This window comes from Hippichthys cyanospilos, chromosome 4, assembly GCF_059441005.1.
Source record: "Hippichthys cyanospilos isolate Australia breed blue-spotted pipefish chromosome 4, RoL_Hcya_1.0, whole genome shotgun sequence".
Lineage (NCBI taxonomy): Eukaryota > Metazoa > Chordata > Actinopteri > Syngnathiformes > Syngnathidae > Hippichthys > Hippichthys cyanospilos.
Window position 1 is genome coordinate 23,899,251 of NC_142372.1, and position 26,998 is coordinate 23,926,248.

A 26,998-nucleotide genomic window follows, 5' to 3' on the forward strand; every position below is an offset into this window, starting at 1 on the left:
CGAGGTTGGGATCGTAATGCGAATTCGCCTTATGGCGGGTAATCCAAACCTATGTTAATTAGCTAATGCGGAGGGAGTCGAGACGCCGACCAATAGTAGACCAGCAATGTAGTGACGAGTTGCAGTGGAGGCAGTTTGACGCCGACAGAAAATAAGAGCAATTACCTAAAAACCCCTCAAGAGGGAGGCAAAACCACAACCAACCGACCCCACTCGTCATGACAGCTGTTGATGTTAATTGTGAAGCGGGATAAATGCCTTAAAGAGGGACAAAAAAACTATGTATTCCACATCGTAACGTGAAAAAAAAACCTAAGCTGGGGACGCTGTAACCCAGGGGTCCACTGTACTCACTCCTATAGTTTATCTGAGCATTTTGACCAAATTGAAAGACCTACAATAGTTTGGACCAACGCGCTATACTGTATACTGAGAGAAAAAAAAATGTTATTCTTAACCAACAATGTATTTAAATAGCCATGTTTTTATTCATATGCTCAGATATAGACAGCCGTGCTCATGGGTCATGACAATTAAAATGTACAAGGCCCTCAACAGATAATTGTCTTCGAACTAGGCCTGTGGTTGCTTTTTCATTAACTTAAATTACTGGGCATTTAAAGAGGCATGGGAAGTGAGAAAAAAAAAATCTGGAATATTCCTCACCTAGTTTGAATAATATCTACCCTTGTTTTTCTTACTGTAGTTCTCTGTTAAGACTTGTTTTGGTGAGTCAGCTTCAACAAAAAAATGTAATCAGAAATCAGTTACACATGTTAACTTCCAAACAACACTGCACATTTGCACGTTTTCAATTATTTCAAATACAGCAAGAGTAACTAGCCTCTAAAATTGCATGTATTATGGGAGAGTTTTTTTTTTTAATTAACACTTTTTTGATTGTCTTTTTTTCTTTTTCAGCTTAGTTTAAATGGACAATGCACAAATTTCAACTTAAATGAAGACTGACCGTTGTGCTGGTATGCATTAAAGTGCCACCTAGAGCAGTCAAGAATTATTATTTTATCGGCTCGTGGAAGTCAGTTTTTTAACAAAGTATTATTATTGCGAGCACAATATCCCAGAAACTCACAGTAGCAAATGCATACTTTTGGTCCATGAAGTCATTAAGGCAGGGGTGTCAAACTCATTTTGGCTCAGGGGCAACATGGAGGATAATCTATCCTCAAGCAGGCACCCAGGTAAAATGATGGGATATAACTTAAAAACAATTTGTGTTAATTGTACAACGATTTTTTTGCTCTGCATACTGGCCTGCCTGGTGCCAATTATACCCCAAATAGTTAATTAAGTTAGAATGCCAGTAACTTCCTTTTAGGTCCCCTATGAATTACTATATGGCATTTTCCATAAGAATGGACATTATCCTGATCCTTTTTTCCATTTGTTCAAAAAATACATATTTTGCACACAACATATGATAAATAGTTAAATACAACGTACCCATAATAAAATAAATATCCAGAGGAATGAAAATGCTACAATTACAAGCCATGGTTGTGCAACTTTGCAAGGAGTTAAGTACCAATTGCATAGACAGAATAAAATGGTGCTGTAATGTCACATTCTGGACACTAGGTGTCACCCACGTAATCATATACATTTAAAAACCCATGAAGAAATAGTCATGGCATGTGATACACATGGGCATTATGGGCAACTGAGCTATAAAGAAACTAAATTTAAAAATAACATTCTTAATACACTAGTGACCAAAGGTGAATGACTCAGATGGCGACCCCCGCCAAAAAAGATTTGATCTGCAGTAGCACGACAAAGCTAAATGCGAATGCAAATGTTCCACTAGTAAATTGCAGTGCCGATCTTTGCATTGCTTGTAAAAGTAAGAATTTTGGCGACTTGAAATGTTTGTTGTTAGGCACGAGGAAGTCTGCGGAGGACTGTCAGTTATTGAACACTAACATGAGTTGGGCAGACAGTAGCTTAGGAAAACACGCTTGTTAACAGTTTTTTCTATTCTGTAAGTTGCAATGCTGATCTTTGCATTGCTTGCAAAAAGAATTGTTGCGTATTGTAACGTTTGGTTTTAGGCACAAGGAAGTCTGGAGGAGAACTGAGTCAGTTGTTCTCGAGTACTAGCTTGAGTTTCGGCTGACAGCAACTCGTGATAACGCGCTTGTTAACCGTTTTCCTTTTCTCACTTTTTCCTTGAACTCTTTCATTGCCAAGCGTGATCGGAAAAGGCAACTTGTAGAGTGCCGTTTAATGTAGCATTTTCACTCATCTTTCAAGGCCGACAGAATATTGTGTTCTCTGGCTATGTAAACATGGGTGGAATCAAATGAAGGACTGATATCTATTCCTTACTTAGAATTTCAAGTATGCAATATTTGTGTACAGTGGTACCTCTGCTTACAAAAGTAATTCATTCCGGAAATCCTTTTGTAACATGTAAATAGCCTAATCCGTTCCAAGTCCTCCCAAATGATCCTAAACCCTTTAAATGAATTATATACCATTATTATTATTCCATAATTAATTATAAAATTAAAAAAATGCATCAAACGTTAACAAATACATATTAGAATTACGTCAGTGCATCATATTAATGAAACTACATCATTTAAAGAGTCGATCAAAAAAAACGCTCTTATATCCTTTGAATAAATCATTAATTGTAGCAGTTGACAATATGAATGCAGTTCATTTGTTGCCTTGAGATGGTGCTGGTGCGTTGGTGATGACTGCAGTGAGAGACACCTTTTTAGGATGTTAAATTTGTACGTTTTTATTTTACATTTCCAGTGATCCAGGAATCATTTACAAGTCCACAAAGAAATACTTTTTATTTTTGGATTACGTTTACTTAAGTTTAGTTTGGGGTGATGCAAAGTGCTTCCTGTGTGATGTTATTGCTAAAGTGCTAATGACGTGCTACCAACGCTAATGTTAGACGCGACAGCCCAAAGTGGGACGTTACAGATGTGTTTTCATGTGAATCTGCACTGTGTGTTAGCCGTAGCTAATGTCAATTTTATGTTTGTTGGTTCTAAAGTGTAAATTGTTGGTGGGAAGTGTGGATGAAACAAGTAAAAAAAAAAAGTTGAAGACCACAGTAAAGATCGGTGCAAAAAACTAAGTGTCTTGTGTGTGGGCAAGCTGACATATTAATAAACTATAAAAACACATCACAAACTAACAAATACTGTAGACCTCGCGGGTTGTGATAACCTATTACTTTACATTTTTGGTGGAGCGTGCGCTGGTGTCTCATGTCTCATATGCCAACAATGTCGCCTTTCGTGTCTAGAATTTTCTCTTATTGCTAGAGACAATATTTTTCGGCCAAGGCTTTTCGTAACCTGAACTTTTCGTAACATGAGGCGTTTGTAAGTAGAGGTACCACTATAGTATGTATGGCAACATTGCTATCCAATGGTCACAGTTATCACTGCAGTGCTCAATTGTCTTAATATTAGTTAAACACTCGTCAAGGGTATCAGCCACCCTCCATAAAAAAAATATATATATATTTTAAAAGACGAGAATTCTCATCCACGGCACCGAAAGAGTTAAAGAAAGAAGTGATCAGACAGAGCCACGACTGAATGCTTGGACACACGCAAGGACATCATAGGATTATTCTCCGCGGACTAACGCGTTCGGTCCTATTCTTTTTTTTTTTTTCAGTGCTTCACAGACTCTTCTTGCAGATTGGATTAAACCTCCTTCGGCCCGTCTGTTTGACACCCCCGCTTTAAGGTTTATGCAATTATGGAAACGATGAGTCTTTATGGACTAGCCAGTTCAGATCTTGGCTGGAGGAAGTACCCAAAAGTGACACTGACTTGAAGCAGAAGTCTTGTCAGCCATCCTGCTTGTTCTCTTCTTGCTTTTCTGAAGTGGGACTCACATGGTCCTGCTCCGCGCTGCGGGTTTCCTGTCCATCATCAGATTCTGCGCAAGGGGCAACAGGGTCTTTGACTACTCCCTCCATCACCAACTCCCCTTCCAGCTCCTCCTGCGTCTCCTCCTCCACCCGGCCCACAGTGTCCGGGATAATCTCCACTTCGATGTCTGAAGAGTCCTCGATCTCCTTAAACCACACCGTCTTCTGCCCCTCCTTCCTCCTCTGCTTGGCCAGGACCGACCTTGAGCTGTAATCGTCTCCGTCTCCTCGACCTCTCCTGGAGGGTCTTAGAGTGGGACTCCCTTTGGGGGCGTGGTTATTAAAGCCACCGCAGGAGTGGCGGTTGCGTCTCCCCAAGGGCATGACTCTGCCTGTGGGGAAGGTGCTCCGTTTGGGAAGGGCGTTCCTCCAGCGACCACGGCTTCCGTCAGCCTCATTCAGAAAGCCGTCGTTGGTGTACTGGAGGGAGTCTCTGTGGCCCCTATTTGGCTGCTCGGATTTCAGACAGTCCAAGCACTGGAACCAGCGGAGAGATTAACACGTCATTAATGATGGCTCCAAATGAAGGCCCTGTGTTTGTTATCTGTTGAATATGATGGATGTGCAGATTCATCACGCGACCATATTTCATTACAGAATAATTCTTGAACGCTCATCCAAAAGAGAACGTTAGGTGCAAAGAAAATACTATAATTGGGAAACACTTGAATGGGCCTTTAAAAGTTGTCAGTTTTGCCAGTCAGTGGGTCATCCTTTGCTACTGGTGCCAAGACGTTTCATGTTTTGATGTAAATCGGGATTATTATTAAACATTTTATTATATATTTTGGCCTTCCTAATCTAATTTCTTAGTAGTATTGTTTTTCTTGTTTTTGGCCCAGATGTTTCTTTAAGTGATGTCCCTTATTTTCTGTTATGAAGGCATACAGTATTTGCTGCTTCTGATAGATTTGACCTTGAAGAAGCATGCACGGCGTCTTAACTCTTTCCGTTCCTAATGTTATGGAAAAAGGCAACGTCTAGAGTGCCAGCGTATTTAGCTGGTCACAGTTATCGCTACAGTGCTCAATTGACTTAAAGGGATAGCGTGTAAGATTTATACTGTTTTTCATTACACACAGCAGATGCTGCTGCATTTACCATTGTCCGTAGCTATAACAATCATGGCCGCCTCCGGACCACCCCCCCATGTAATATCATTTCATGATAACTAGACCGATCATTATATTTCAAACAAACTGTTGGTCATTAAGAACACATTAATTGGCAAGTTTTTGAAATGTACAATCATTTAATTGATTTCTTTTTAATTAACTAAATCTTACACACGGTCCCTTTAATCTAGTCACTAGTCAAGAAATAATCACGAAATAATAATAATAATCAGCAGGAAATAATCATCAAATGTCTTGGACTAACAGAAACATGAACTAAATACAGTCTACAATGCTGTTGTCAATGTAGTGCATGTTGTTCTTTGTGTTTGATAAGATTATTCAGCTCCAAACACTGACCTCACATATTTTATCCATGTTGGAGTTGCCCTTTATTAGGCGGGAAATTAGGAAGCCAATCACAATGAGGCACAGGACCAGCAAAGCCGCCATAACCAGCCCGAGGAGCGCCATGTCACCCGCACGGTAGCCAACATTTAAAGGGGACGGCATGGCATCGGCTGCAGAGAGGAGGCCACTTACATGGAGAAATGAACTTTGCACATACTTTTACATACTGTTCATTTAGAAAATATTTACCGTAATTCCACAAATATAAGATGCACCCGTGTATAAGACGCACCCTTAACTCTTCATATTTTCTTTATGTATTTGTTGCGCGTAAAGTTAAGGGTTTCAGATTTGCCACATGATCCTCTCAGTTTCCTGCGTGTCAACAATGATGTACTCAGAAGGTAGTTCGGTCTACTCGGTTCTTTTATTGAGAATAATGCCATAACAAGCTCAGCTAACACAAGCTGCTGTTTGCCGCACTTGCCGCTAATAGCCACCTGACGTCTACCCTTGTCCCGTTAAGATAATTATTGTATGCAAGAATACGGCCAAAATAAAAATTTGCATCTGCGTGTCAAAACTCAGCTGATGGGGCTGATTGATCAATCTTCCTCAGATGGTGTCAAATTAAAAAAAAAAAATAATAAATCAAATTTTTAAGTTACCCTTTATAGGACCCATACTTTTGGCCTTAAAAGGATAGTGTGTAAGATTTAAACCGTGTTTCATTACAGACAGCAGGAGGTGCTGCATTTACCATTGTCCATAGCTATAACAAACATGGCCGCCTCCGGAGAAGTGCCAGCCCCTATGTAATATAATTTAATGATAACTAGACCTATAATTAAAACATACTGTTGGTCATTAAGAACACATTCATTTGCAAGGTTTTGAAATTTACCATCATTTAATGTATTCCTTTTTAATGAAAAAAAACGGTCTAAATCTTACACACTGTCCCTTTAAGTTTGGGGAGAAAAGTGTGGCTTATATTTGGGGAATTACGGTAGATGTTATTCATTTTAAGTACACAAGTGCAAAAGCATATTGCCTAAGCAAAAGCAGCACTGTTTTAAAGCCTTACATACTATACAGAGCAAAGGATATTTTATAAATCTATTTCATTTCCCTCAATTTTCTACACATGTTTAAGACCATGCCATCTTATGTTAACTGAGCTGTACACTGTAGAGTGCTGTTCCTACCAGGTATAACCTGTACAGAGAGGGCAGCTGTACCAAACTCTCCTGTTGTCGTGTCCACTGCTCTGAGCTGATTTCAGAGGGGAAAAAAAACCCACATCAATAGCTTAAACGTTAGGTAAAATTATGTTTTTCTTCGATTGTCGGTGTGCTTGTGAACATGATTTTCACCTGTAATGCAAAGGACTCCGTCTTGACAACTCTCTTCAGAATCACAAAGCCATCCGAGGTCACGTTGACGTAACTGCTGTACTGTACCTCATATTTGATATCCGGGTTCACTCCCTGAAATATAAATAATAAATGTAAACGGATCCAAACTGTTGATGTTTATCATCATTTAAACAGTTCCACATTTGTAAGGAACATCCGTTTGTGGGATGAGAAGCAGAGCTGAATACATAGGTTGTACGAATGCAGTGCTTCTCAATTGTTTTTTGCAAAGCCCCCCTTGAAAAGAGAACTTTTTTTTGCGCACCCTCCCCCCACTTGTCCCGACTGTGAACAAGATTATTGTCTCTAAAAATGGTAAAAATATAGCTAAAACTGTATCCTTTTTAACAGTAACAAAAGAAAAAAAAGCAATATCAATCAATATAACTGCTCAGTACACCTGATTCAAATGTTCAGCTATTAAGCAAGCTTTGCAAAAGTCTGATAACAATCCTGTTCATTCGAATCAGTTGCATTGGATGACGGAAACATCAAAAACATGCAGGACAGCCGCCCCTCGAGGACCGGGTTTGGACATGCCTGATCTAGGGCATAGATGTCAAAGTCCAGTCCTCGAGGGCCGGTATCATTCACGTTTTCAATGCTTCCTTCCAAACACACCTGGTTCAAATGATTAGGATAATTTTCAAGCTCCTGCAGAGGGGCTTGCATCGTGGAGAACTTAGCGGAGGACACGTACGTGCAGGCCGGCGCGAAAGTCCACGGCAAAGGTGGGCGCCGGCGAGCGCTTCCGTGTCCCCCTGTATGTGCTTTGAGATGCGGAGCATTTAGAGGAAAGCATGCCACGAACTGGGCGCCAGCTGTGGTGGGTTTCTGATCACTGACATAAGTCTGCCTCAGTCGGACGTAGGCTCACTGCACCTGCTGTGTTGTTTTTGGGCTTTGCTTCGTGGAAAAGTGTGAGGGAGGCACCAAAGCGCTCGCTGAAGGCGGGCACCAGTGGACGCTTCCATTGCTTACACGTCTGTGTCGACACTTGTGAGTATTTGAAGGACTCGGACACCCAACGCCAGTTTGCTTCAACAAGAAGTAGAACGGGGGCGAAGACGTCTTTGGTTGACGCTTCCGCATCTCCCGGCATCTTTTTTAAGACTACAGCCTAATCTGCTTCAGTCGGTGTTCTGTCTGTCTATTTTTAAAATATTTTTTAACGCTCCGCGACACAAAACTTGCTCACTCATGGTGGGTGTTAATTCAGCGACTCGCCTTTTCGTGTAGTTGAAGCAAATTGGCTGTGGATGTTCTCTTCCCCATAAATACTCAATAAAGTCTTTCCCAGAGCGCTCAGCCACCAATCAATTTTCTCTCCTCCCGTTATTTCGAAATAGTACACTGGCCACAGTGACAATGAAGCATAATGGCGGCTCCTGAAACCTAAACAAGTCACCCCAAAGTTCAAGCAACCAATCAGTGTTAGTGAGCACAACACACCCCCCTCGAGCTATCGGGTACATAGCCGAAGACCCTAGTCGCAACTAGGCGCTTAGAAGGTTCCTGGTAGCGGTGCGAATGGGGCTATGGAAGCAGCATTACTATATAACAATAAAGCCATTGTTTTGTGCTCTGTTAAGTCTGTCTAAATATTCTATTTGTAATTGGCTGAAACGACTAACAGTAATAGTGAACCATGATTCTCCGCTTAAAAGCCTTTACTCCACCAGAAGAGAACTCACACCGGCAAAGTCCTCATCTCGCGCTCTGACCCGAAAAGGTCTGTTGCTACTGCGGTCCCTGAGGATCATGTTCTCAGGTATGGAGTTGCTGTAGATGAAGCCCTCGTAACGCTCCCTCTCAAAGTGAGGAGGGTTTCTGCTCTTCTTCGTCACATCAAAGATCACCTGCGTCACAGCAAACTGATCTCTGTTGGTCACTTGTGACGCCTGAGTGCGTTGGAATTGGAAATGGAAAAACCATGACAAACGAAAAGGACAGCAATATATTGTCCAATATGGTGTTGTGTTACCAGAACAGTAAGTGTTATTGGGCCCACGATATCCGCAGCTTTTGTCATGCTGATATTGCCCGTATCCTCATCTATTTGAAATAGATTTCCTTCATTACCTGCATCGACAAGAAAATGATGAACATTTTTAATATTTTAACCACACCTATAAACATCATTCAACATCGGCAACACAATATTGCAGTATCACACATCGTTGCGTTTGTTTTGTACCACCATTAGGACTGACCCAAATGGAATTGGTAAAAAGAAACCAAGTCAAAATTACATGAGCTGTTCCGGGGCATTTGTGAATGTGACTATTATGACATAATAGAAATATGCAAATTCTCCAGCTAGGTGTAGCAGCTTTGATTAATTAAGTATCATGTATTGTAAGCTTGCTTGTACGGTGGTACCGCTACTTACAAGCCTCTCTAGTAACAAAAAATCCAGGTTAAGAAACGCCTCTTTGGAAAAATAGTGTTACGAAAGAAAATTGAGGATACAAATATAATTCTAGTGTCTAATAATATCTCATGTACAGTATTTCGCAATGTTACTTTATGACGACTCCTGTCCAAACACTAGGAGGCAGCAGTAGCCCTACGTGAGAAAACATCAATTAATCGCAACTATAAAGCAAAGGAGCACCTCTTAAAATCCGGTAGCTGATTTGTTCACTCCTGTTCTTATCTCCATCTTTCGCAAAAACTGGGCCAGGTTCCAGTGTCAGTGGGCCTTCCTGCGGGGTAAATGCATGTTCTGATTTTACAGCTCGTCTTTGTTAAAATTGTCCTAAGATCGTACCTGTCAATGTTTAAAAAAAAAAAATACAAATCTTGCAGGTGGATCTGCATCAAATAATACTAAGTGCAAAATCCTCTTCATTAAATGAAAGTGGGGGAAAGAGTGATGAGTGAAAGTCTATATGTGAGTGTACCTTTGCGCATTTTATATTTGGATTAGTTTTGAGAGTACATCACCATGGTGTGGACTTGCCTCCTTCTCCGTTAGATTGACTTTGCCTCTATAGCCAGTGCTTACACACAGCTTGGCAAGCCCCAAGTTAGTTCTTAAACAAGGCTGAAACCAGGGCGGTCGGTTATCTACATCTTTTATATGCACTGTGATGGTAGCCACGGATGTGAAGAAGGGCTCATTGGAGGCTGAACCATTGAACGTGTCCTGTAAGGTAATCAACGTCAAAAAAATCACAGAAAATCAGACTTCATCTGTTGATTTTGAGAGGAGAGCTGTGATACTGCTCTGTACCTGTACGTGTAAAACCAGTGAGATTTTCTGAACAACGTCGTAGTCGATGACACTTTTAACGAGTAATTTTGGAGTGTTGACGTTCTCCAGCCGGAAGTATTTGTCCTAATTTAACATACAGAGATAAGAAGATCGGGTCATGACCAAGGGGGCGCCATGAAAGACTTCAACCAGAGAGAATAACACATCTCTTTTACTCAAATAAAAACAAAGAACTTGCCACATGCGTAGGAATTAATTTCAGAACTTTTGCACATCTGATTCTGTTCTTCAGAATTTTGTAAAATGCATCAATTTGTATTGTGCTAGGGTCCTGACTTTTAAAGACACGTCATAGAACCTGGACTAGTTGCCAGAAAAACACAGCTGCCAATCATTTACATTCGCATTCATACGCTGATCCATCGGTTCTCAAACTGGGGTCCGCGGACCCCCAGAGTTCCATGGTCTGAATTTGGGTGTTTTGATACTGATTTAGTTTGCCTTTAACAGATACAGATTTGTGACTTGTTTGGCTTAGTCTTTGTTTTTTAGCGCTACCGCTGGTCGCTGTTGATAGTGCATCTTGTAGTGGGGAAGGACGGTATGCAAATGTTTTGTATCGATTATCATCGTTCGCATCTAATTAACGTTTTGTATTGATATTCATTTGTAAATCAGTTATATGATTGATTTAATCCACGCAATTTGTGTACATTTAGTGAGATACATAATTTTTGTAAATGGGACCTACCTGAGTTGTGTTTGGCGTATTTTCTATTCTTTACAGTTTTAGAATATAAATAAGAGAGAGCTGTACAACTGACACAATCAAATTAAAGAAGAAATTATGATGTTTTCTGATTGTACACATGCATATTATATATACGTATCACTTACAATACTATTTTGGTACCAATTTTTAAAATGTATGTACAACTTTGATGTTCTTACCTGGAGTTCTAAACCTATTTAACATAGGTTTGGATTGCCTGCCCTATGGTGAATTCGCCTGACGAGGCCAACCGCGGAACAGATTGATCTCGTGACACATGGGTCCACTATATTTGGGGAATTACGTTAATTATAGTTTTAAATAATGAAAAAACAGAGGGTAAAATCAGAGATTGTTTTCTAAGGTTTGACTAGTACTTTATATCTGGTAGCATCAACTTAAAAAAATCAACTGGGGCTTGTGAGGATGTTTTCCTTCCTCCAAGATTGACAGTGGAGTGATCAGGAAGGAGCAGATTAACAAAATATGAAATGTTGAGTGCGAAATATTGAAAGCAGTCAAAGGTTATGGGTTCTAATTTTGTAGACAATGCATCAGCACCGTAGTGCAAAAATGCTGGCGCATTATGATTTTCGAGCACAAGGCTCCTGTGCGTACAGTAATTGCCAATTTGGCAGATTGCTCTCCACTAAGCGGGCACAGCAGGAGTGTCTTTTGAGCTGCCCCTACCGTGATAATTTTGTGAAAGAAACCAACTTTAAAAGGGAAGTCAGCCCTCAAATTTTCTTGACAATAATATGTTCTGACTAGTCTACACATGTCATTCTTAATAATCTTGTGTTTGGAGAGTCTGAATTAAGCAAAAAGAAAATCTTTATCCATTTGACTGGACAGCCATCTGCTACTTTCTTTTGACTCAATGAAAACGACATCAGAGTTGCTCAGGGATCAGGTAACGACCAATCACAGCTCTCCTGTTTTCTGACTTTGAAACATTGACAACCTGAGCGCTGAGCAACTCTGGTGTCATTAAGCAATAGCAGGCCGCTCTCTGTCATGGATAAGACATGATGGATTTTGTTGCTTAATCGATATTCCTCAAATTTTATATTAGATAAGAATACCATGTTTAGACTAGTGTGGCCTGCATAGAACACATTATTGTAAAGAAACGACTTTTAGGGTTGACTTCATCTTTAAACGTCACCTCTCCGATAGCATCTATGTTTTGACACTAGCTAGAGAATGATCGTAATTTCTCTGTGTACAAGTGGAGTTGTTTTTCCTCATTTTCAACCCCTATGCTGGGTGGGGTTGACCTATTACCCTCCACACACACACGCACGCACACACACTCACACACTCAATGCGCTGACAATAAATAAGATGATTATCTGTGAAAATGATATAAGTAAACCTAAACCTGTATCCTTTTTTTCTTTTCATTTTTTTTTTTAATTTTTAAAGAGTTTATATGGGTTGCAGCTTAGTCTAAAACAGAAAAAAAAGTGCATCAAAGTGCCTGAAAACAAAACAACATACATATGAAAATTCTTATTTTATTATAATTACGCAAAAACACTTACAAAACCATAGACCTGCGGTCATCCGCGCCCCCCGGGGGGCTTGCCCCAATATTTCAGAAGCACTGCTCTATGCAGTTACGCCACATGCCACGCAGGATTTACATTGGCCACGAAACAGAGTTCTGTATTTCCACAAATAAATACTACACAGTTCTCAATCTTTGCATATTTTCAGACAGCATCTTCAAACATGTATAATGTATTTACATACAAATATCCAAATTCACTTTACAACACATACCACTAATATTATACTTTCTTCTAAGTCGTGTAAACGGCAAAGCAAGAATTTCATTGAACAGAGAGGCTTGTTTTTACACGTGCACGTGACAATAAAAACTTTGGCTTTGACTTAACTTACCATGGCAGACTCTAAGCGATAAAATAGTGGGTCAGAATCAGCATCAGTAGCGTCTATCAATCCAACACTGGAATTGACTGGAGTCAGCTGAAAAGTCCAAAATTAACAACAACATTCAACATGAGATGAATGACAATTTGGAAATGTCTAAGAGCTGCACAACTCACCTCATTGACTTCCAACATGTAGTTATTCTGAGCAAAGTTTGGAGGGTTATCATTTATATTCTCCACCAACACTTCAACAGACTCATTGACCTTGAAAGGAGCAAAATGATTTATGAAGTGTAACGGTTGATGTGTATCACTAGCTGATTTTGTACTCACAGATTTGGAGCCTGATCTGCTGCATTGTATCCAGACCACCAGGGCTGCTCTGTTGGGCAAAGCCTACCAAAACATAGATCCATTCCAATGACAATCCAAAATGTTCCTTGGGCCATTTGTCAATAACTGCGGTTACTTCCCCAAATATAAGACGCCCACCGCCCAACCAAAAAATAAAAATAAAAAATAAGGCCAAAAGTGTGGGTGCGTCCGATAAACCGTAACGTAATTTTTTATTTTATTTATTTATTTTTGAATCAGCCACATAAGCCGAGTTTTGACGCACGGTTGTGCATTTTTGTATCGACCGTATTCTTTCATAATTACCCCAATTGAAGAATAATACTCTACCTGTATGTCGACATAAATTTGAATGACAAATGGCAATATCTTTGTTCCTGTACTGAGAGGCAATGTACCTAATGAAACATTGCCCCCAAATGGAAGGCGGACTATCCTTCAGTAATTAGGCGGGCTAGAGCAGGGGGGCGTCAGTTGGGTTGAGTCTGCTCATTTGGCTGAGGTTGTTACGCCATTATTTTCATTTTTCAATCAAAGAAGCGAGCAGACTGAACTAAGTCACACGCAGGAATATTACTCAAACAAAGAGCATCATGTAAAAATTACGACGTCTCCCTCTGACTCAATTAAGAGTGCCAAGCTATATAGCCCACTCGGCTATATAGTACATATATTAATAAGTGGTGGGCCTTCAGTGCCAGCAAGGTCTTCTCTGCTGGCCTAATATAACCTGACATTATCATAAGTGCAATACAGTCAACTATAATAATTATAATAACTGTAATAAAAATCAATTTCCTTTTAAATGTATTTATACTAAATATATATATTTTATATGTAAAATCATTCTCCATATTCTGTTCTTTTCGTGTCATATTATATCCATATGGTTACACTCCTGGAAGTGCTGCAGTTTTAGTGTAGAGTTTTTAGCCAGTTAGAATTCAGCTAACGTGTGTCGCCAGGCAGACATGTCTGCCCTGAGCCTGGAGGCGCTCGGGCATTCGCTTGAACAGTTGAGGGCTTCTGTGCAGTGAGCAATGACATACTGTGTACGGGACCATGTTTTTGTTAGACAGATGGAATAGTCAATCGGCCCATAAAAACACCTTCAAGAAACCTCACGTAGACTGGAAGCTCACTGCAGGAAGCTATATTGATCCACCATCTTTAACGGTGAAAGTAGCTAAATAGTTATTTTTTTTTTAAAAGAGAAAGAAAAAAACATGTTGCTCAACCAGCTAACGTTAGCGTACAATGAAGCCAGACATGCAGACCCTTTTTTTTTTTTTTTTAAAGCCACAATGGCTTGAGAAGAGCAAAATGGAAATTAGACCGACGCGACTTTCAGCATTGACATCCATGTCAATACAAAAGGATTTATTATTGGAAATGAACCACGAAGACAAACTCTACAAGCAAGTCATGAGTCTGAGGAAATAGAAGAATGGATTTAGTCCTGAAATAACTTGGGGACAGCCATTTTGAGTGAGTTAATATGTTTTTGTCATTTGATGTCATTCATATTCAATTGTCATGTTTGGTTGGGTTTGGTTGTTGTGAGTGTGTGGGCTTTCGATCATGTTCCTGTTCCACTCGCGTCTGCCTTTATTGTCTGCGTTCTCGTTTGTTTGATTTGCTCCACCTGTCTGGTGACACTTGGTCCAGTATTTCTTCCGGTTAGGTCCTGCCTGCCTCATTTCCTTGTTAAAACTTCCTTTTTTGAGCCACAGATTTCTCAATTTTCTTGCATTGTTTTGGGTCCGCTTCCTTCCTCCTCCCAACTCATCATGCCCAGATGATGGCACTTATATTAAATTGCCACTTGTAATTTAGCGTACAATCTTGTTAAAGCTTACCTGCACTTCTTGAACTTTATAAAACTTCGTGGAAAAATCATTTGAAATTTTTATTACTTATTCTAAGTATCGACACGTAGAACGATAAGTTTTCATTGCTGAGGCGGGTTAATTGATGTTTAAACGAAAAATAGCCTGTGTAGCCCAGTAATGCGTTCGTGTGCGCTTGAGGGGTCCAATCACTGAATGCCTAAGTTTAAAATGCATGGACCGCCAATGATATTAATTGTGGTCTTTTGGTATATACACATTATCATACACTTGGTGAAACACGGATGCTGCTCAACTTTGGGTATTTTTGGTCGAATAAACTTGAACCGCATCACGAGAAAAAGGAAAAACTGCTTGGAGCACATTACACTGGCACTTAACTTAAAGGGCAACAAATATATAACTTACGGATATGAACACAAGAAAATATGAAGATTTTGCAAAAGATGAGATTGATACTATTTTGATATAGTTTTTACATCTTTGCCAAAGTATTGGTGCGTCTTATAAGATTTAAATTACCAGAACTTGACCCAAAAATTAAGGGTGCATTTTATACACAGGTGCGACTTATATTTGAGGAAAATGCATAGAAATATTTTTTTTTTTATGCTTGATCATGTTTTGGATGCAAGTTTACATCTGCTATATTTGATAACAATTGAAATGTTGAATCTGAGGTAAATATGTCCCCTGTTGTGCTTGTTAAAGTATAAAATATGTATTGCTAAGTTTATGATATAATCAATTAATCACCCAAATGAAAAACAAAACAAATCAATCTATCAGAATGTAACTGAAAAATGTAACCCACAATAAATTTGTTTTGGAAATTAATTACCTCATAATCCAGTTCTTTCTTCACCATCAGGGCTTTGCCTTTCAGGTAAAACAGTTCTTCCGGGTTCACCACAACAGCCAGCGTTACATCATTGCCAGAGCTTATTTTTACGACCTGGAGGTCAGCAGTGCTGTTCTCTTGGACAGGAACAGGCCCAGCAGGCACTGTGCAAACTGAGAGAGGTGGGGAAATTTGGATTTTGTCCAGAAGAGCTTACAGGGCTTGCGCCTTGCAAGGCCTTGTGACACAATTTTCAATTTAGATACTTTTAAAGACAATTTAAAATAAGATTAAGATTAACATATATAGTTGTTGAAATGTATCATTTATCGTACTTAGATCGTGACCCCAATCCAATGTGCCACGTTTTTCATTTTCATAAGAAAGACAAACGGAAAGGCGGAAACATCTGCAGGATAACCATCTCCAACAACAAAAGTCAGACTTGGTCATGGAAAACTTGAAAAAAAAAAAATCAAACGCATGCTTATTTCTTTATTATTTTCATTGTGCCATTTTGTCCAAACCCTGAAAGTATGAGACAACAGTAAATGCCATATACTGTGTTTGCGGAAGCTCGTCATTAAAACTGGGTGCTGAAACTTCTAATTCACGTACATCCTATTACATTGTGGTGGTGTATATGAGACAAATGAGACAAAATGTACAAAAATGTACACAGATTCCATTGTTTAAGTCCACTGAATTACAAATGGATTCATTTCAATACAAAGCATTAATTAGATGCAAATGACTTCTTATCAATGCCAAACCTTTGTATATGTTGACCTATATATATGTATATATACAGTTGACCCCCGTGTTACAGCGTCCCTGGCTTACGTTTTTTTCATGTTATGATGTGGAATACTGAGTTTCTTCATCCCCTCTTTACAGTATTTTCTCGGGTTTGCGACAAAAACAACTAACATGACCCTAGGGGCTTGGCTGTATTTGTGTTGCTTTGCCTCCATCTGCTGGCGTTTTTAGGTAATTGCACTTATTTACTATTGTCATCAAACTGCTTCCATGCAACGCAGTATAATGCTGGTCTGCTATTGGCACGGAGATGCTGGTCTGCTATTGGTCGGCCTCACTCGTTTCAAAATGGCGGAACGGTAAAGCTTTGTTCAATTGTGAGTGGTTACAGAACCGTATTTATAATGCATTTTACTGCTTAATTCAAAGTTGAATGGGTTAGCCATGGGCCCCATGATTGCTAGTGATGTTAGAGAGAAGTAAGAAAATGATTAAGGAAACAAAGCTGGAGATAATCAAGAAATACGAAGCTAGCCTAGCCTAAGCTACACTTACTAGGGAATATAGGCAAAACAAGCGCCACTCAAAGGTAAATAAATCCTTTCTTTATTTTATATTTATGATGTTTTCTGATTGTATACATGTATGTTATATATATGTAGAACTTACGATAATATTTTGGTACTAATTTTTAATATGTATGTACAGTTTTGATGTTTTTACCTGAGTGAGCATGTGGGTGAAAAACGTCGTCGCAAGACATTCTGCAAAATATTTAATCTGGAAGATATGTTGAAAATCACAGCTGCAGGAGCGCCCCAGCAGACAGGCTTGAGCAGCCTTCCTCCTACTTTTTTCTCTACAAGCAGTGCACTCATTCTCACAACATAGAATTTCTTCTTTGCAAGCAGTTATATTTTGTAGCAAATTTATAGTCACTATAATCATTCTCACAGCAAAGCATGTCTTCATTGCAAGCATTCATATTTTGTTGCAAATGTATAATCACTATATTTACAATTATTCTAAACGCATTAGCTATTTAACTTAGGTTTGGATTGCCCGCCATACGGTGATCCCTAACCCTAACCCTTACGAGCCCAACCGCAGAACGGATTATTCTCGTAACACGGGGGCCCACATGACCAACATTAGCTAGCATGTTATCCACAGTCACAAGAAATTTGGCCATATTATCATACGTCAACATTCTTACAAAAAAAAAAAATCAACTTACAGACACTCGAGGGCCAGATTTCACTGAAACTGAACAACGTGTGCGTCATCGACTGACTGCTCTCAATTAAAGCAAAACCATCCTGTCTCACTAAAAAATGTAATATCAACAGCCGCCAGAAGTGGTGCTAAAAAACAAAGCTCAAGCCAAACAAGCACAAATAAATCAACTATTAAAGGATAAACTAAATCAGTTCCAAAATATCACTATTTCGGGCGCAGCCTATGCGGCCCAGTACCAGTTGATCCACGGACCGGTACCGGGCCATGGACCGGTGGTTGGGCACCACTGACCTACCTGACCAAAAACATGAATTTGTAAATTTGTAATCCAGTGTATCCTGAAGGTCTTGAAATGACCTAAAAAAGTTCCTGCCTAAACACCTGACACAGCTGGAAGTGCTCACTGCTTTTGGTGGATGTTAGAAAGTGCAATACCAGAACATTTGTTGTTGCATTTCACAGTGATACAAGGGAATTGCAAGCAAAAACTTATGAAACAATATGAAAGTGTTTATTAACTTCCACGTAGTGGTTTTCCACCTATAGGACAAGACCAACAGTTGTGACTTGGATGTCAAGTTAAAGATCAAAATGATGTGTTCAGACTTGCTGGTTTTCAACAGAATCACACTTCGACTTTGGACTGTTTTTAGAAAAATTCAGGTCAGACACTTTTTCCATCATGAAGCAGTGCCAAAGAAAAATATGTGTTTTGGTGTTTTTGTAGGCTTGGCTAATTAATTTTCAGATGCCTGTAAGAGGATTGGCAGCACTGCAAAAGCTGAAAACACTAACTCTCTGTCTCAGCAACCTGATCAACATCCTCCTGCAGTTCAGCGGCAACAAATGAAGTCCTCAGCAGTGATAAGAGCGGTACTTACGCCTTTGAGCAGAACCAAAGGTGCAAAAGCAGAGAGTGATGATGCATCTCAAGAGGATAATCACAGGTTGGCTTTTCCATTTTTGATCCATGTCCTGATTTGTGGAGCACCAGGAGATGAAGACACAAGGACGCTGAGAAGCGTGGTACCAGCTGGTACAGCACAATAATGCCCTGTCTGTGCTGCCCTGCGAGTGGGAGTAACTACAGTTGCCGTGTTTGTGACTTCATCTTACGGGCGCATATCGCATTAAGTGGCTGCCAGCAGAGGCCTCGCAGCCTCCCACAGAAATACTTGCATCTGTTTTAACGTCTCTGTTTGCAATCGTTTTCCCACTGCATTCTGGGAGAAAATCAACATGGGGAATGCTAACAGTGGGAAACACCCCTTCTTATTTTCTCAGGGTGGATAGATGTATATAGAGGGGTAAAATAATACAAATAAAAATTACATCCACTTGAGCGTCCATCACTAGAACCGTTCCTGGATTGAGTCACTTCTACTAGACAGGTAAGGACGGTAAGCTGTTGGGGTCCAGCAAAGCTAGTCCAGTATTTACAATGCATCTCATCCAAAGTTATCTGTGATAGGCTCCACGGACGACATATGGAACATACGAAATGGATGTTTTGAAAGGACTGACGATGTTTGTGCCAGTTTCCAAGATTCCAATAAAGTAATCCCTTGTTTTTTGTGGAAAGTGAAAAACCATGTAAAAACCAACGTAACATAACCATGTAAAAACCAAGTAACATCATGCCCCCCCCCCCCCCCCCCCCCCCCCATGGACTTTACATGCATGTGTATGTGGGTACCTGAATGTGAAAAATATTTAAATATATATATATATATATATATATATATATATATATATATATATATATATATATATATATATATATATATATATATATATATATAGAGAGAGAGAGAGAGAGAGAGAGAGAGAGAGAGAGAGAGAGAGAGAGAGAGAGAAAGAGAGAGAGAGAGAGAGAGAGAGAGAGAGAGAGAGAGAGAGAGAGAGATTTACTTAAATACTAAGCTTCTAAACTTTATACAGTATTGTACTATACTGTTATCCCTTCCCATCCCTTTGGCCCATCTTCCTCATGAAACTCACTCACGCAAGTTCATTTGTAAATATCTTTCTGAGATTTCTTTTGTAATTAATTGGAATTTCAAGTGTCAACTCTGATTATCATTTTTGGTCAGCTACGGGCTTCACTCTAATTAGACTTTTGGGTGTCGCTAATATAATCGCGGCTCTCCTACAGCCAAAGGGATGGGAATGGGAAGGGATGACAGTACAGTTAATGTATGAGGCCTAATAATTTAAGATTTAAGTAGATATGTGCCAGTGGCAAGTGCATTTATAGTTAACTCGTCTGTCTGGTATGCGGGGAACCTTCACGGTACGTCCCTCAGCAATATAGCTTTTTTTAATGAAAAAATAAACCTGTGATGCACTGAGAGCGTGATAGGGGAGGGATTTTTTTTTTCAACTTTTGTTTCCAGATTCCATTGACTAGAAGCAACCATCTTGCTTTTAGATACCGAACCTTGCAAAGAGTGCATTCAGTGTCCATAATTGGTCAGTGGGCTAGCCAATACCTGTCCATGGCCAGTCCCAAGTCAGGTTTATAAAATGAGTGGATTACATCAGGGATTCTCAAACCTTTTGAAGTCAAAGACCGCTTTGAGAAAACAAAATTTCCAAGGACCCTCATTGCAAATGTTTGCAGGAACAAAACAAACAAAAAAAATAATTTAAGCCAAACATCAATGCCCTTTTTTTTCAGCAACAGATTCAATTTCACAACAATTGTATTTGTTATTTTTCAGCTATACTGAAGTTTAGAAAATAAATTGCAAATTGCACACCTCCTTGTAACAAACCGTGTCAATTTCCCCCAAAAAGGTTGCTGACAATTACTTAGTCAAAAACAGCATTAAAAAAATAAAATGTCGCTTTAGCTTTGCTGGTTAACAAGCAATGGTAGATACAAAACACATTTTGATACATTTGAAATTTATGACATTTTAAAATATATTTAACTGGTTGAAATAATTGTTTAATTGAAGAGTTATGTGTTACGTTGTAACAGTGAGAGCTTGACAGTTGGACCCCAACAGACCGGACACACTCGAGAAAAGTCCCAAAAAATTCTTAAAAGGAGCATGCAACGCATGAAAATCACGACACAAAAAAACAGCAAAGTATCTCAAAGTAACCCAAAGTCACGGAATGAAAACACCGGTCAAAGTCCAATTAAAAGAGACATGAAAAACTATGTAGCGGAAAATCCTCAAACATAACGCGGAGTGGGGGTGCAGCCAGCTGGAGGACGCCGTAGAAACTGAAGGTAGCGACAAAAATACACACTTCCAAAGTAGCAACAGAAATACTCACAAACGGGATGCAAAAGCCCACGAGGGAGCATGAGTAACAGGAATATACAGGTATTCAGCACTTTACTCGGCGGCCTCGTCCTGCTCCAGCCTCGCTTAAGCTGGTATGCGGCTGATGGCTCCGACCCCCCATCAGGGAAACACCTGCCTCAGAAATGATAAAGTAAGGTGGAGACATAGAAGGAAGGTAACATTATGAATAGTTTCACAATTTACCCACCAAAATATGCACTAAAAACAAAAACTAAGCCAAATAAGGCTAAAATCTGTAATTGTTAAAAGATAAACAGTCAGGCCACGGACCCCCAGAGGTTTGCCGATCACACTTTGAGAATCACTAGATTACATCAAGAATGTACCAAAAAAAAAAAAAAAGTGTCAAACAAATTCTAATTGACTTGTTGTGGGAACTCATGAGAGAAGCAGCCGGAAGTTACAAGATATTAAAACGTTTTGAATGGCCAGACAACTCCCCTTTATAGTCACGAGGAGGCACCTCCAGTTCCCCACTGAGCATGGTATTTCGGCTGGAGGGTTATTGTGTCACCCATTGATTTTGTTTCACTTATATCTGCTCTTGTGGTGCTTTTTTGTCTCTAATGGTTTTACAATGCTTTCCACAAATTCTTGTTTCGATGATTACTGTTCATTTATTGAATTTCTAGTGATTACACCGGAACTGAATGTCCAGAATCACTGGGGAAAATAGTTGTGCAAATGTTATAATGCCACTCATCACCAGTGACAAAAAAAAAAAAGATTCCTAATCTCTTTAACCTTTGGATGTATGGACCTTTTAAACTCTGCTCATTCCTTCCGTTCATGTAAGTAACATAAATCGACCTCATTTATAAGTCGACCCCTGTCTTTTTTTTTTTTAACTTCGATTTTGGGTGATATTTACAAAAAGGCAAGTCTGACTTTAGTGGTTACATAGATCATGGCTGTCTACTTTTAAGCACTGGTCCAATTTTAATACTTTGTGTGATTAAAATTACGAAATTACGGTACTTTTCGACACATTTTTTCTTCGTATGACAAATGACATACTGTTGCGGTTATAGGGGGAGGGGAGGGGAGGGGGTGGGGCGGAAACAAGACAAGTGCAATGTACTCCTGCGCTTAGACGCCAATGTTGAAACTATTGTTTCTCCTCCCATCTGCCATCCATGCTGGCTTGTTCAAGCACACGTCTAAGGGACAAAGGAGACAAGTCAAGCCGTTTTTTCCTTTTCATAATCCATCAGAGTCCACCAAAATATTATCTACGCAGCCTTGTTATTGACATCTTAGAGGCAATTAGGTGACGCGTGACGAAAGTGCATTTTTATGATGCTCTGTGCAAAAGCATGCTGTATCGAAATGTACCGATTCACCATGCCCGCAGGTATGGTCCGAGTATACATCGGAGCGGGTCAACTGGTGTTGGTGCCGCAGCAGGTTCATGCCCAGGCACAGACTGGGACGCAGCCGCGACCGGCCGTCCCTCGGAAGCCACTGTGCCTGCCAGCATGCGGGTCAGCACTGCCACTCCGGCTCCTGCGGAACTTCAGAACATCCCTTTGCCAACGCTACCTCATGGTTTTCACGCTGAGCGTCTCACCCTTACTCCTGTCGCACCTGGGGCCCTGGTGTCACATACACCGCCCAGGACCGGAATGTGACTCAGGGTGCCAGACTGGTGAATACCCTGTGGGGTTTTCCGTTATGCCTTTCTGGGTGTTCGGGGGGGAGCTGTGTGGCGGACACTAGGACCATGTCTCTCACCCAGTAGGCATGTCGCTATGATCCTTTGATGCTTTCAACCTGTTGGCTTTGTCTTTGCTGTTTTGGACTTTGTTGTATCAGTTTTGTGATGGCATGCAAAGAGTAAAGATCTCCACTAGCACAGCAACGTGTGGTTTCTTCGCCTCGCCACAATATATATATATATATATATATATATATATATATATATATATATATATATATATATATATATATATATATATATATATATATATATATATATATATATATATACACATATATATATATATATATATCCTTTTTTAGCTTTGTAAATGACAGGATGTTACTTATTTCACAAAAGAATTTATGTCATTCAAACAACGATATGTGGGACAAAATTGTCAGTTCTGAATTATGCGGTTATAAGTCGACCCCCAGTATGGGGGTTCGAAATGAGGAAAATAAACTCGACTTGTACTTGAAGAAATACAGTACTTGGCCACCTTGTTAGTGTCATAACTTATTGTACATCCATGTATTTCAGTTCACCACTAGCTAGCTGTCTTATTCTTACTGATGCTACGGAATCGTGTTTTCCATCTCCAGTCGATCCTTAATTAACCCCACTAGACACTCATCAGAGACTTCTGGAGACTGCATTGACGTAGACCTTTACTGGGATCCAGATTCAATCAAAAAGGTTAGATGGTAGTGAAAGTAATGAGGACAGTCATATGCATCACATTCTATCCACAATAAAATGACCGCCTCTTCCACACCATCATTTCAAGTTTCTAATTTGGTCATTAAAAAAATAAAAGAATGTAGATGAAAACAAATACCACAAAGGAGGTGGAAAAGTTAAAAATAAGATATTGGTAAATGATGATAACAAAATAAGAAATTAAGAAACAATAAAATAAGTGAGTGAGTTACAATACTGTGTATAGACTACTTAGGACATAACTGAGCTGCATCTCATATGCCAATTCAAACTAAAACCTCTGTTAAGTATTTGTATTTGTATTGTTATTGAGAATTGGTGATGAGGCGCAATTGATGAATTCAATCCATACTAGATTATACAGTCCTGATGAAGAAGAATACATTAGTGCTAAAGGGGGTTTCTTCCTCTATCATGAAACTACAACTACAGTACAAGAGAAGTAAAGTAAATGCAAAGTTTGCTCATTAGAAAACTGGGTTTACCACCAACCAAATTGTTTGTTGTTGTTGACAACGATGCATATAAAATATATCACAAAGTAAATTCGTAGATTTTTCTGTTGTTCTACACTTCCACTGAAGTACTGTTGTATCCAGTATTTGGTGGAAGCTTGAACAACAGAAAAATTACTAAGTGACAAATTTTGCCCCCTGAACTAAATAAAAACCCCAAAAGCGATGGTGACAAAAACAATAATTCATAAGAATCATCAGCAAGTGCTCATTTTCAAAAGTTTCTTGTCACGATCTAATTCCAAATATGGGCTTTATTTAACTGTGACCTTTGTGTAAATGAATTGAATCTTTGTTGTCTTCGTTCAGTGGCAGTCGCTGTCATGTGTTAGTTTTATTAAATTACACAATGTTTCAATATTTCCAGCTCGACCATGGGCATTCTGCCTTGGTAATTAGGCTTATCCAAGTCATAAATAAAACCACTCATCATATGAATTTTAAAAAAGAAGTCATAACAACTTTATTTTTTCCAATGAAGTGATGCATTAGTGTGCAAGAAAATCCAGGATATGCGGCAGTTTGGTGCTGTTCAAATGGCTTCGCCTTTCTTTTTTTGCCATTTCCCGGAGGGCCTCTAAATCACTGCTGTCGACACATCATGGGAGAGACTGTCAACTAATAATGGTGGGCGAGTTCAAAGAATTCTCTTAGAGGAAAAGCTTCTCTCCCATTCTCTGTAAACCGATTCTGGATTTCATTTGATCTGTTTTGAAACTGAATGAAAATGAAGAAAAACAGCAGGAACATAATAAAAAAAAAAGTGTCTTTAATTTGGACTGTTGTCACTGGCGATTTAGTGAGTTATCCGAATGAGCCAGGCGACGTCACTTAACCTTCTATATATGAATGGTAAGTGTTAATAGAAATTCCTCTTAGTGTATGTTCTTGGTAAGCGACCAAAAATCATTACAGGGTGCGTTTGTCTTACATTTTAACTTCCTGTGAGCCTAAATGGTTCAACAACAAAGAAAATGGATTTTGGACTCCGGCACAAATTGAATTTTCACAAGAACATTCTTTCTTGTCATTACACTAGAACAATAGAATACAGGTGCTTCATAAACAATGCAAGAAAATGTCCTAAGGCGATACCAATTATAGATTTTCTCTCCCCTATTTTCTGCTATTAGTTGCCATACCAATTCCACCAGTGTTTATCATTAAAGGTGAAGCGGCAGTGCTAGATTAGTTCATATATAAACAAAACTAGATAAATGAATGAAGTTCTTATCCTCACAAGGGTCGCAGGCTTGCTGGTTTCTATCCCAGCTGACTTGGAGCAGTAAGTGGGGAATACCCTGTAATGGCTGCCACCCATTTGCAGGGCACACAGAGATGATCAACCACTCACGCACACAATCACACATAAAGACAATTTAGTGTGTCAAATCCATCTGCCATGCATATTTTTGGAGTGTGGGAGAAGTGCCCGGAGAGAACTCACACAGGCTCGGGGAGAACATGCAAACTCCACACAGAAAGGCTGGAGCCAGATGGATTTGAGCTCAGTTTCTTGAACTGTGCCCTAGCATGTATCATACAAAATCCAATTCCAATGTGCCCATATACAAATTAGGAAACAAATTACAAGAAGAAAAAGTTTTCAACGTGCTAACACCTTTCCATCCATTTTCTTCTGCTTCTCTAGGGACAGGTCATGGAGGCAGTCACACACTTACTTCTCCCTAGCCACTGTGTCCAGCTTTACCCCAGGAATCCCAATGAGATTTAGCCACCTTGCCTCCAGTGGTGCTCGGCACAAAGTGGCAACCACGGTTCTGTTAGCCTGCCCAGGGCACCTGTGGCTACATACCATAGTTTACCATCAATAGTGAATGAACGTGTGCGAATGCATGAATAATGTATCTCTTGTGAAGTGTCTTTCGGTGTCCAGAAAAGCGCTATCTAAAAATTGATACATTATTATTATTTTTGTGTGTGAATTAGGGGAGTACTCAAACTCCAAGGGTACATCAGGAAGTGATTGGTTCCTGTGGTCTGAAAGGCACTATTTTATTCTCTTTTTATCACCTGTTACACAATGTCTCAATTTAGTTGAAATGGGGTTTGTATAAGGTATGTATGGAATAGTCTTTTGTGGCCAAAGTAAACAATGTTTTCCCACATCATGTCTTGGGTAGCATACATTTATTTTATACCTCTAAACGTGTCGTTTTTTATTTTATTTTTAGGTAACAAGCAGTTTTATTGAGAAGGTATATTGGACCATTTTGAACTACACTTGTGATCATGGCTGTTAGCTTTGTTAATTTTAACACAACTGTGCGATATTCTTCAGGTTGTAGTGTAACTGTAAATTGGGTGTATAATTGAGTAGATTAAAAATAAACATCTTAATTAGAAATGATGTCAGTAAATGTGTGAGTCTGAAGAAAGACTGTGATGTGTGTGAAGCTTGGTAATAGGGTAAGAATCACGTTCCACCCTCACTATCCTTTCAAAGCTGCATTTACCATGTTGAAAAAAAATTATAAAAAACATACTAATTACAGTACATGTAATTGCTACATGTAATTATTTAATGAAAGAGAAAGCCAAGGGTTGAGTTCTGGCTGGAGTTGCCCACTGTGAAAGCCGCAGAGCAACAGTAAGAATACGTATTGGCCTTCGGCTCAGCGACTGTACATTGGGGTGCGCCTCGGTGGACGAGAGAGTAGTCTCCCTCCGCCTTTTGGGGGGGGGGGGCGGATCCTGACTTATTGTGCCTATGCACCACGCGCTCAAAGTACCCACCCTTTTTGGAGTCCTTGTAGGATGTGCTGGACTGGGGACTCCCTTGTTCCGCTGGGGGACCAGTGCTCACGTAGGCAATGACAGAGGAGGATGCTGGTGAGACCTGGTAGACCCAAACGTATCGTGAGTTTCAACTCACACCACCAGCAGAATTTCTCCCACGTCCCGCGGCAGGCAAAAGACAGTGAGTCCAAATGGCGCATGTTCCACGCCTTCATTGTTAAGGTGAC

The 26,998-nt window shown here is 39.7% G+C and overlaps 1 protein-coding gene across 1 annotated transcript; it reads right to left on the reverse strand.

The window, feature by feature from the left end:
* Positions 1 to 464: 464 nt before the first annotated feature.
* cdhr5a (cadherin-related family member 5a) lies at positions 465 to 18,769 on the reverse strand. The gene is made up of 14 exons (XM_088412313.1): positions 18,633 to 18,769; positions 15,754 to 15,926; positions 13,042 to 13,104; positions 12,883 to 12,972; positions 12,716 to 12,802; positions 10,054 to 10,158; positions 9,781 to 9,966; positions 9,433 to 9,523; positions 8,800 to 8,897; positions 8,510 to 8,716; positions 6,774 to 6,887; positions 6,606 to 6,672; positions 5,407 to 5,567; positions 465 to 4,408 (listed from the first exon to the last, which is right to left on the reverse strand). The coding sequence occupies exons 1-14, from the start codon at positions 18,721 to 18,723 to the stop codon at positions 3,848 to 3,850; spliced, it is 2,094 nt and encodes a 697-aa protein (XP_088268439.1). The 5' UTR covers positions 18,724 to 18,769; the 3' UTR covers positions 465 to 3,847.
* Between the last annotated feature and the right edge of the window lie 8,229 nt (positions 18,770 to 26,998).